At 45.3% G+C, this 12,271-nt stretch overlaps 1 protein-coding gene across 6 annotated transcripts in view; it reads right to left on the bottom strand.

The window, feature by feature from the left end:
* ERO1B (endoplasmic reticulum oxidoreductase 1 beta) overlaps positions 1-11,684 on the bottom strand; it is a 49,061-nt gene extending 37,377 nt beyond the window's left edge. For 2 of the 6 annotated variants that reach the window (XM_027770836.1, XM_027770835.1), the window contains exons 1-4: positions 11,540-11,683; positions 8,108-8,227; positions 7,403-7,601; positions 5,601-5,626 (exon numbers count right to left, since the gene is read on the bottom strand). In XM_027770836.1, coding sequence (XP_027626637.1) covers positions 5,601-5,626; positions 7,403-7,601; positions 8,108-8,227; positions 11,540-11,590 — 396 coding nt within the window. In that variant the 5' untranslated portion in view covers positions 11,591-11,683. Of the gene's footprint in view, positions 1-5,600; positions 5,627-7,402; positions 7,602-8,107; positions 8,228-11,539 lie in introns of all 6 variants that reach the window. The other 4 variants (XM_014586807.2, XM_027770839.1, XM_027770838.1 and 1 more) reach the window with 3 other exon arrangements.
* Positions 11,685-12,271: the final 587 nt, after the last annotated feature.

The following is a 12,271-nucleotide window of genomic DNA, read 5'->3' as shown; positions in this document are numbered from 1 at the left end:
GCTTCCTCTTTCTTCCCCAGGTACCCACAGAGCTTGCTTCCTCACTCCTGCAAGTCTTCCTCAAGTGACACCTTCTAGTTTGCTGCTTTAGGCCAATTTGTTTTACAGCAATAGCTAACACCTGGAGTAAGGACAGCCCGTCTCAGATGCCTAACTGCTCAGAGCACCCTTCGGGAGTCATGGGAGGGCGATACCCCAGTGCCCAGAAATGTCACAGACATCAGCTGAAGGGAGCCACCTTGCCCTAGGGTGCACTGCCTTTCCATGGCACCCCTCCTCTAATGACTGCTCCATGTGGGTAGAGGCCCATCCCCCCAGTGGAGAGATCTCTGAAGGGTTATCCTGTCTCTGAATTCTCCAGAGTCACCTGGGTTTCCCGAGGCTGCGTCCCGGCCTCACTTCTGCCTCTGCCCAAACCTGACGTCCTCCCTGAACTGCCATCCCAAGCAGGCCCTAATGAACTTCCTGCACACTGAGCCCTGCCTGGGAGTCTGCCTCCCAGGAACCTACCCTGGGCAGCCCGTCCAGCTCTAGGAAAATGAAGCATGGTTATGAGCATCACATCAAGTTGACACATGAACTCAGGGAAGATGGACATCTTTGTGCTACAAAGGCTCTGTCCTTTGTTCAGGCCGACTTCTGTGTCTTTCAGGGGTGTTCCCTCTAAGCTAACACGTTTCTGACACATTTATTACTATCTATGTCAATGTTTGCCTTAGTAATTTAGGTGGAGTTTTATTTTCCATTATATCTCCTGATTATTGCTTGAACTTAAGTTTACACCCTGCTATCTGCATGTATTTTGTATTTTTTTTCTGACTGATTCTTTTTTCTAGGTACAATTTTGTCATCTATAAGAGGAAACAGTTTTACTTACTCTTTTGAAATGTTGAGGCTCCGACTCTTTTTCCTGACTGCATCAGCTAAGACCTCCAATGATAATGGGGATGGGTTACCCTCTCCCTGGCTCCTGAACCACATGGGGGCTCCCTAGCATACCCCCTCGCTGCCTATGCCGATACTAGGATTAAAATCATGCTAAGAAATTGGGGGGCTTCCGCCCCTGCGCAGCCACGCGCCGGGAACGGCCTGGCCTCCCTGGCCTCTCTGGCCTCTCTGGCCTCCCTGGCGCTGGATGGCCCGGAGGCCGAAAACAAGGTTGAAGAACTTGCAACTTGAGAAGATGACAGTTACCAGCCCTGCATTACCTCAGGGGAAAACAAGAACTACTCTGCCATTCTTAAGGAAGCCAGATACCCAAGGACAACTCACACTGCAGATCCCCACAACACCATTCCTGGTAACTACAAGATGACTGCTGTGCCGCATCAGCTGATAATCATCCCTGCGTACCAGAACTGCTTTCCTGAAACTGCATTCCCTGGAGACTCACCTACACTTGCGGATCTGCAGGAGACCCTCCCTTAATCCAACCCTGAGTGGAGTTTATGCTCCCTATTGCCAAAAACTTTATGAGCTGATGGTTGGAACTCGTGGCCTCTCTCCCTTTACTTGTATGTATCACTTTTTCAGTAACTCTTCTGGAAGACAACTGTATATAGCAGAGATAGTGTAATGGGAGAGTGGGAAAGGGCAGAGGGACAAACATAGGGGAAAAAAAGAGGAAGAGAAAAAAAACATATATATATATACATAAGCATGAAAGTAGAAATGGAATATTATTGATGATAACATGCTTGATTAAGTCACTATGCAGACTATTCTAGATGGGAAATTACATTTAGTACGCTGTGATGATGCTCAGGGAATGAAGGTTAGGTAACAAAACAAAACAAAACAAAACAGTAAAACTATTTGTACCATTAAAAAAAAATAAAAAAGGATATTTGATGGCTGCAGTGAGTGGTATGGGCCCAGGGGACAATGTGGGAGGAGGATGGGTCATAACAGAGGGAGGGGGATGGGGAATCTAGGATGGTAAAACAAAAGGCAAGGTATGCAGGACACAAGAACTGGGAAATTATTTGCTGAGAACATATATGTTGACGTGCTTGATTGAGCCAATGCACAGTGTATTTTGGATGGAAAATTCATTTGTGTGTTGTGATGGGAAAAAAAAATTATAATAAAAAATAAACTATAAAAAAAAGAGAGAAGAGGATAGAGAAAGATAGCAAGTGAACAATAGAGAGGATGTTAGTGAGAAACAGATATGGTTTATTATCTGTTGATGACGTGTATAGTATTCTCAACTGGACTGGTCTGGGAAGTATTTCATGATGGGTAAAGTCTTTTAACAAGCAAAATGAGAAATAGTGATTGACTGTTTTAAAAAATTATAATAATAATAATTATTGGGAAATGCATGGAAAAGACATTGAATGATAAAGCGGGGAGATTGATGTCTCTGTATTGACTGACATGCATGGCATTCCCTTTTGAAAAAGCAATGGAAGTCAATGTAAAGTTATATGTAATCCAATGTAATATAAAGAAGATTATGATGATAATATAAATAAAAAAAAACCATGCTAAGATATTGTCCACTGCCACCACCCCGGGATGTGACTTCTTGCTTTCTGTCTCTCTCTCGGCAAACACACATACCCTACAGCAGAAGTCTCTCAAAAAAATAAATAAAAAGAAAGAAATTATCTATCATTCTTACTTTGTTAAACTTTTGTTTAATTCAGGGGCACATGTTGAATTCTGTTGAAAATCTAGAAAAACCATCCTTGCATTCAGGAATAAAACCTACTTGGTCATGATAGAGATGGAGAGATAAATGCCAAATATATAAAATACAAACATACACAACACCCTTGACTCATCTCTACTCTCACACTTGACACTCGATCCATCAGAAAAGCTATTTGGTGTTACTTTTTTATTTTTAAGAGATACTTTTGCTATAGGGCATGTGTACTCTCCAGAGAGACAGAGAGAGACAGAAAGCAAGAAATCACCCCCCCTGGGGGGGGATGGCCCCACCGCAATCCCTTCTCCTCCATTCTCCTCTTGGGATCTTAGGCATGCATGCACACATGCCCAGCTTGAGTTTTAAGCCACCAGGTCCAGGACTCGAACTGCAGACAACTATGTGGGAGTCCAGCAACATTAACTATTATTCCAACTGCTGGTCCCGGTCTTACCTTTTATAAACAACCCTAATTGAATCATTTTCCACCTCTTCCAACTCTAGCACCCAACTCCAAATCTTACCATCTTTATCCAGACTCCCACGACAGCCTCCTGAGTTATTTCTGTCTGCTATTTAATATCCTTACACTCTATTTTACACGTAAGTCCCTCCAACAGGTTCTTAATGTGCTCAGGGACCAGCAGTTCGCATAATGGCCATGTCGCTAGACTCCCATGTGTCGCCCGCAGTTCGAGTCCCAGACCCGGTGGCTTAAACTCACAACGGGTGCATGTGCGTGTGTGCCCAAGATTCCAAGAGGAGAATGGAGGAGAAAGGATTGTGGCATGGCCATCCCCCCTGGGGGGTGATTTCTCGCTTTCTGTCTCTCTGTCTCTGTCTGTCTGGTGAGCACACGCACCCTATAGCAAAAATCTCTCAAAAAATAAGAAGGGGAGGGGCAGCAGTTAGCGTAATGGCATAGTCGACCGCGGTTCGCGTCCCGGACCTGGCGGCTTAAAACTCCTGCAGGCACATGTGCGTGCGTGCCCAAGACCCCAAGAGGAGAATGGAGGAAAAGGGACTGCGGTGTGGCCATCCCCCCTGGGGGGTGCTTTCTCATTTTCTGTCTTTCTGTCTCTGGCTGGCTGGCTGGCTGGCGAGCGCACGCGCCCTATGGCAAAAACCTCTCCCCCCCCAAAAAAAAAAAAACTGTGCTCAGGATAAAACCCAGCACCCTAATCCGGTCAATGAGACCCTACTTCTGTTTTAATCTGGCCCCTTCCCATCTTGTCAACTCTCCTTGCTCCCTTTCCTCTCACCATACCAGCTTCCGCCCTGCCCTGCACACACAGTAAGCTTCCTCTGCGTGGCCTCTCCCTGGGTCTCCTCCTTACTGTGTCACGAGAACATACATGCATGTGTACAGTTTAACCTCTTCCTTAGTCTCCCTTCTGTGCTAATATATGCAGAGTTTATGGGAGTAAATTTCTTCCTGTATGCTTCACTGGCTGACGGAAGTGACACCCAAATATCCTAGACGAGGGGATGAACGTGGCCGTCCTCTTTGGAGGAGGGTGTGCGTACGTCCTGGCCACACAGGGACAGTTCCAGGGTGTGGGCTGGAGCATTTTAAAACTACATGTATAAGAAAAGATGAGACTATACTGGGTAGCCAAGGGAGACACTGTTATTCTTACCTATCCAATGTCTATTTTTCATTCTTCTGGAAAAGTTTCATTTCCCCTCGAGAAACACGATCTCATGCAAATGGGACTCTCGACCAAAGCGTCCTTGCCTCTTTTGGTCAACCATGGAGCTACCCCCTATCTTTTCTTAGTCAATCTTTCATTTTGCCTTTCTAGCCCACAAAAGGACCCTGCTTGGAAACCTAACTCTCTCTTCATTTGGAAAGTGTGGACAGCACTGACGAGGCCTTGGTGTGCGGATTAAGTGAGACATGCGTGCGTCACCTGCACAGATTTGACGGCTCCTACTGCACAGCCTTGGAGGATCTGGAAGTAGAAGAGGAGACCCACGGGAGGGAGGTAAAGGCACAAGGCCAAGCCACAATGTGCTGAGCAGAGCTGTGACCTGGACTGCCACGAAGGGCACTGCTGGATGGAAGATAGCTTCCTCCAGTGTCTTACCATGAAACTGAGGTTCAACCTGACAGTGGGAAGAGGACACAGCAGCTACAAATGCAGACTGACTTGCGGATTCAATGGTGGAAAGTGGAAGCAGCACCTGGCTTCTTGCACGTAAGATCCCCAGAATAATTGCCACTCCCATTTCTTTAGGTACAGATTACTCTTTGAAATAAATTCATGGACTGTATGCTGAAGATTTTAGATAGAGGAAAAACAGTCACCTCTTCTGGGTATTCTTGGTGCTGATGGGAAAAGGGGATGGGTTCCTAAATCTAATTTGTTATCTTTTGCACAACTTAAAACTGCCAAAACACTGGATTTTTAAAAAAAATCCCTTAAAAGCAGTTAAAGGAATAAGACAACTTATACAGAATCGAGATAGATTATCATGTTCAGAATCAACTAAAAATGAAAATCGAAGAAATTCTAAACCAGTTGAGTCCTGAGCAAGAGCACAGACAAAGCCCAACAGCAGCTTCTAAAATATTGTTCAAAATTTGCAATATTCTTCTGTGGGAGGCTGCGCATCAGCAAATATCACCCTTAGGTTTCGGTTTCTCAGCAAACAATTACACAATGCCAAGGCCCATGATTGGCTCCCCTTCAAAACCTCACCTTCAAAACCATACTCTGATTGGCCACTTCCCATAGCAAATCGGTGAGCTTAGAATCCCTCAGATTTGCATATCTGGCACCTCATGATTGGTCCACAAAAGCAACCAATAATAACCCACCTTTTACATATAGAACAACCAATCACCACCCACCAACATGTATATAACCACGATCCCTGGCCCACAATCTCCGGATGACCCTGAAGAGTTGTAACACTGTGTAGTCTCCCAGACAACCTTGAAGCGTTGTAACACTGCATCATCTCCCAGATGACCTTGAAGAGCTGTAACACTGCGTCGTCTCTGTGCTGCCCACAATAAATGGACGATCCTGAAGAGTTGTAACACTGCGCCGTTTGTCCCATCTCTCACTCCTTCCCTCAGGAAACCTGCTCGACTGTCCTGTGCGCCGGGACACTCTTCTTCTGAATACTCCTGGCTGCAACTCGAAGATTGAGGCTGCTGCCATTAAACTTAACATCACTGGCTATTTGGTCAAGGTCTAAGAGTGGACTGTTAGCAGACTCTGGAACCAATTCCTGGTATTGCTAGGAGGGGTGTTCTAGCTGGAGCCTCTGTGTGGCCTACCCACCCTCTCAGAGGGCTGCCCAGTGTCTGTCTGCTGCCGTGGTGCTTCACATGGCCACCACATTTACACCTGCCACCTGCACGACTCACAGCCTAGGTGGCTGGGCCACAAGGGCAGACCCTGCACTACAAGGAGAGCAGACACAATAAGCCCCTGGCATTTCTGCAGTGAGCAGCAAGGAGTTCCCCAGACACGGAACGAGGCTGCAGTTTAAGATGACTGAGACTTCTCACTATGACACTGAATACATTCAGATGATGAAAGAAACTCAGGGTGCTGAGGAGTTGAGATGGGTTTTCGAAAGGGTCCTAAAAGTCCTATCTGCAGACAGCTATACAGAATATTTCATAGCTACCAAAATAAAAAACTGTAATTTTACCTTGTAATAACGGAAATAGTCTCGCTCTTGCAATTTTTTTATCTTGGGGAAAATTTTGTAGGTGTTGAACTTATCGATGCTGTCAATGTCACACAAGCAGTCGTCCAGAACTCCAGTGACCTAGAATCGACATGTGTGTGTGTAAGTTACTGAGGCTTCAGCCATAGCAAACCTGTGTTCTTACATAAAATGATAACTTGTTCTTTCAGGTTAGCTGGCATTTGCTGACTGGTATACATAATGTAAAAGTGGGCACTCTTTGGTGTGGCCCATGAAACAAGAAAAGAAAGATCAGCTATACCCACTCTGAAGTTTTGTTTTGTGCTCAAAAAGATACTGAATTTTAACACTGCTGTAGCATCTGGATCTTTTTTTAAAAAAAAAGAATTATTTATTATCATTCTTTTTCGATTTTGACCAGAATGAGAGAGAGAAAGAGCACAAGCCACCAGCTCCAGGATTCGAACCATGGTCAGTCATGTGGGAGTCCAGCACATTTAACCACCACGCCACCCGCTGGCCCCCCAGTACCTGAATCTTTTTTGTTGGCCACCACTTAGGAAACACTTACGTGACAGGTACAGTGCTAAGAGATTTACGTGTTGTCCCGTTTAAGCTTTAAAAGTACCGAATGCATAAGGTATTTTGTCCTTATGTTACATATAAGGAACTTAAGGTTTAGCAAGCTTAAAATAATTCTCCCAAAGCAGAAATGGGGCGTACTCTAAAATATATCAGACTTCAAAATCCATGCTCCTATCTGCTACTCAAGGTACACATTAATTCAACAAGAGAAGTTGATATTTATGAAGCGAATTCAGAGTCCAAAAATGACATAAAATGCCAAAAAAAAAAAAAAGACATTTTCGAGTCTAATTAAAAATGAGGCTCATTGGGGAACCAGCAGTTAGCGTAATGGCTATGTCGCTGGACTCCCACATAGTCGACCGCGGTTCGTGTCCCGGACCCGGTGGCTTAAAACTCAAGCCGGGCGCGTGTGCGTGCGTGCCCAAGATCCCGAGAGGAGAATGGAGGAGAAGGGATTGCGGCGTGACCATCCCCCCGCATCATCTCCCAGATGACCTTGAAGAGCTGTAACACTGCGTCGTCTCTGTGCTGCCCACAATAAATGGACGATCCTGAAGAGTTGTAACACTGCGCCGTTTGTCCCATCTCTCACTCCTTCCCTCAGGAAACCTGCTCGACTGTCCTGTGCGCCGGGACACTCTTCTTCTGAATACTCCTGGCTGCAACTCGAAGATTGAGGCTGCTGCCATTAAACTTAACATCACTGGCTATTTGGTCAAGGTCTAAGAGTGGACTGTTAGCAGACTCTGGAACCAATTCCTGGTATTGCTAGGAGGGGTGTTCTAGCTGGAGCCTCTGTGTGGCCTACCCACCCTCTCAGAGGGCTGCCCAGTGTCTGTCTGCTGCCGTGGTGCTTCACATGGCCACCACATTTACACCTGCCACCTGCACGACTCACAGCCTAGGTGGCTGGGCCACAAGGGCAGACCCTGCACTACAAGGAGAGCAGACACAATAAGCCCCTGGCATTTCTGCAGTGAGCAGCAAGGAGTTCCCCAGACACGGAACGAGGCTGCAGTTTAAGATGACTGAGACTTCTCACTATGACACTGAATACATTCAGATGATGAAAGAAACTCAGGGTGCTGAGGAGTTGAGATGGGTTTTCGAAAGGGTCCTAAAAGTCCTATCTGCAGACAGCTATACAGAATATTTCATAGCTACCAAAATAAAAAACTGTAATTTTACCTTGTAATAACGGAAATAGTCTCGCTCTTGCAATTTTTTTATCTTGGGGAAAATTTTGTAGGTGTTGAACTTATCGATGCTGTCAATGTCACACAAGCAGTCGTCCAGAACTCCAGTGACCTAGAATCGACATGTGTGTGTGTAAGTTACTGAGGCTTCAGCCATAGCAAACCTGTGTTCTTACATAAAATGATAACTTGTTCTTTCAGGTTAGCTGGCATTTGCTGACTGGTATACATAATGTAAAAGTGGGCACTCTTTGGTGTGGCCCATGAAACAAGAAAAGAAAGATCAGCTATACCCACTCTGAAGTTTTGTTTTGTGCTCAAAAAGATACTGAATTTTAACACTGCTGTAGCATCTGGATCTTTTTTTAAAAAAAAAGAATTATTTATTATCATTCTTTTTCGATTTTGACCAGAATGAGAGAGAGAAAGAGCACAAGCCACCAGCTCCAGGATTCGAACCATGGTCAGTCATGTGGGAGTCCAGCACATTTAACCACCACGCCACCCGCTGGCCCCCCAGTACCTGAATCTTTTTTGTTGGCCACCACTTAGGAAACACTTACGTGACAGGTACAGTGCTAAGAGATTTACGTGTTGTCCCGTTTAAGCTTTAAAAGTACCGAATGCATAAGGTATTTTGTCCTTATGTTACATATAAGGAACTTAAGGTTTAGCAAGCTTAAAATAATTCTCCCAAAGCAGAAATGGGGCGTACTCTAAAATATATCAGACTTCAAAATCCATGCTCCTATCTGCTACTCAAGGTACACATTAATTCAACAAGAGAAGTTGATATTTATGAAGCGAATTCAGAGTCCAAAAATGACATAAAATGCCAAAAAAAAAAAAAAAGACATTTTCGAGTCTAATTAAAAATGAGGCTCATTGGGGAACCAGCAGTTAGCGTAATGGCTATGTCGCTGGACTCCCACATAGTCGACCGCGGTTCGTGTCCCGGACCCGGTGGCTTAAAACTCAAGCCGGGCGCGTGTGCGTGCGTGCCCAAGATCCCGAGAGGAGAATGGAGGAGAAGGGATTGCGGCGTGACCATCCCCCCTGGGGGTGATTTCTCGCTTTCTGTCTCTCTGTCTGTCTCTGTCTGTCTGGCGAGCGCACGCGCCATACAGTGAAAATCTCTCAAAAAAAAAAAAAAAATGAGGCTCATTGGTTGAGACACTCAACCTGGATCAATTTTTCAGGAATTACCCTGAAAATAGCCAATCCCAAAAGATTACATTCTGTATGATTCCATCTATAGAATATTTTATAAATGAAAAACATTTAGAAAGAATAAATTGCTGGTTGCCAGGGTTTGAGCGGAAATGAGCAGAGGCTGAGAGATGGGGGAGAAATGGGGCAGAAGGGAGAAGCATGGGTATGAAAGGGCCACAGAAGGGACCCTCGTGCTAGACCTGATCGGCGTTTCGACTGGTGTGAGCCCGGACCTACGTGCAATCGCCCAGAGCTCACAAAAGCGGTCATGGGTTTACAGGGGTGACCGCAGAGATAGACGTGGGCTCTCTGTTACCCCTCACAACTGCGTCTGAAGGCAGAGCTATCCCAATCTAGATTTTGGGTAGAAACGAAACGGGGCTCAGGCTGTCCAAGCCCACGCAGTGGTCAGAAAACCAAACCAGTCCCTGTCCCACTGCCTCCGGAGTGTAAATGTGCCCCAAACTCCCCAGGACTGAGAGCTAGAGCTCTATCATCTGACATTTTACAAAGGAATTACCAAGCATCGGCGCCGAGACCCTGCGTGCTTTGCTGAGCCACTTACTAGGGTTCCGTCACCAACAGCTGGTTTTACTCCGCTGCTCTCACTACTCCCAGACTTCAGATTCTCACCCCTGAATGACAATGGGAGGTCTGGCCCCAAGGACTGCGGTAAAGGGATCCAGATCCCTGGGGTCTAGGAGACACGCCAAGCATGTGTGTGTGCATTCCCAAATCACAAGACGGAGACCTGGAGAAGGGCTGCACCAGGACTGCGTTCCGTCGGGGGTGCTTCCTCCTCTCTCCCCTCCTCCTGCTGACAAGCACATGCACCCTCTGGCACCAAAAAAAAAAAAAAAAAACAAAGCAAAAAAAAAAAAAAAAAAAAAAAAGCAACAACAACAAAAAAAAAACAGCAAAAACTGCTGCAAATACAAGCCGAAAAACTTGTTTTTCAAAATACTTTTTCTGGGGCCGGCTCCATAGCACAGCAAAGACATGCTGGTCAAGAGAAGCCGGCCCCCACCTCAGCCCAGCCAGCCTGAGGCGCACCTGGACATGAATGCACAGGGTCCGACAGGCCAGCAGGCTGGAGGAGGGGACGGGACAGTGACACAACTGGACCCAGGGAGGTCCTGTCCCTCTTTCCTTTCTATCATATGCATGTACCCATGTCCTACTATGAATAAAGTTTAAAAATAAACACATATTTTTCTAAAGACTGCCCTTTTTATGAATTTTCTTAAATTGTTGAGCTTTAGTTTATGAACCACCATATCTCATTTCTTAAAAATATTTTTTGAGACGTTTTTGCCGTGGAGCGCATGCGCCCGCCAGAAAGAGACAGAGAGACAGAAAGGGAGAAATCACCCCCCCAGGGGGGATGGCCACGCCGCAATCCCTTCTTCTCCATTCTCCTCTTGGGACCTTGGGCACATACACACATGCGCCCGCCTGAGTTTAAGCCACTGGGTCCGGGACTCGAACTGCAGTCAACTACATGGGAGTCCAGCGACATAGCCATTACAGCAACTGCTGGTCCCTTCTTTTAAATATTTTAATTGTGGTAGGGGAGAGGTGAACATATACAAAAACCACATACTAGGGATCTTCAACAGTCTATGGGAAAATGAGTATTATGAAAAAATGAGGCATGGATTTCAAAATTTTTCCAGAAACCTTTTCGAGTCCCCTTGTATTTGTAACTTTTAAAGACTACAGTAATATTGTGTGTCACTAAAAATTCACAATCAAAAATGAGGTTCAGCCACAGTGGTGAGCACTGGTAACATGGCTACTCAGAAGGCTGAAGCCATAAGGGAGGCCCAGGTTCGATTTCCAGCCCGCCAAAGGAGCCAGGTGCCAACATGTACCTACAATCCCAGGTACTGGGGAGGCTGGAGCAGGAGTAACTCGACATAGTGAGATCCCGCGAGAGCAAGCGAGCAAGGAAGAGAAAACACTGCCAGGATACTTTCATGTTCCTTCTAAATTTCTGTTATTAATTTTACTTTTATTTGTAATACATCCCTAAACAATATACTCAGGCATTTCTTGCCTGTTTTCAAACTTTTACGATTAATGCCATGTAATGTGTGAATGCTTCTATAGTGAGCTCCTTCTATGAACATTTTGTTTTGGCATCTTTTTTTAAGATTTAATTTTATTATTATTGTTATTATCAAATTTGCTTTAAAGCATGTATGCTTACTAGAGAGGCAGAGAAAGTGAAAAAGCAAAGCAGCAGGTCCAGGACTTGCATCACTGTCAGCCACGTGGGAGTGCAGCGCCTTAGCCACTACGCCACCTGCTGCCCACCAGCTTTCCTTGACGAGTTGCACAGTTCATTCATTCTTCCTGCTGGAATGCTGCGCTGTAGGAAAGTGTCACGCTTATTGTCGATCCATATAGTACTCAGGGTAACATACCCCCTCACGATGTTCACACCCAAATTCCTGGAACCTTGGAATGTTACTTTGCATGGCAAAGAGATTTTAATGCTGTAAGGTATGGATCTTGAGATGTAAAGACTGTGTTAGATTGCTCAAGTGGGACCAATGGAGTGACAAGTTTCCTTATAAGTGACAGGAATGGGATCCAGCTGCCTTAACCACCATGCCACCACTGGCCCATCTTTGAGGTTTTAAAGGTACTTTTTTAAAACCATGATTATCTCACAAACATCAAAACATTCACAATTCTGTGGCCTTTAAATATATACTTGAAATATGAAAAGAAAGTACAAGTGGGCTTTCACCATTACTTAGAAATTCTAATCTTTTAAACTGTAAAATACAACGCAGAGAAAAAAAATTCCTCCTATATAAACGAACAATGTATCAAGAGCTCGGGGGTGGAGAAAAAGAGAGAGACAGGAGTGTCAGAGTCAGAGAGAGACTGGAAACTGCCACACCGGTCGCTTTGCCAGTGCAGGAAGTCACCA

The sequence above is a fragment of the Tupaia chinensis genome, unplaced genomic scaffold (assembly GCF_000334495.1).
Source record: "Tupaia chinensis unplaced genomic scaffold, TupChi_1.0 Scaffold000161_1, whole genome shotgun sequence".
In the NCBI taxonomy this organism is placed as follows: Eukaryota; Metazoa; Chordata; class Mammalia; order Scandentia; family Tupaiidae; genus Tupaia; species Tupaia belangeri.
The sequence above is the reverse complement of the archived record's forward strand: the minus strand, read 5'-3'. Positions and strand labels throughout refer to the sequence as shown.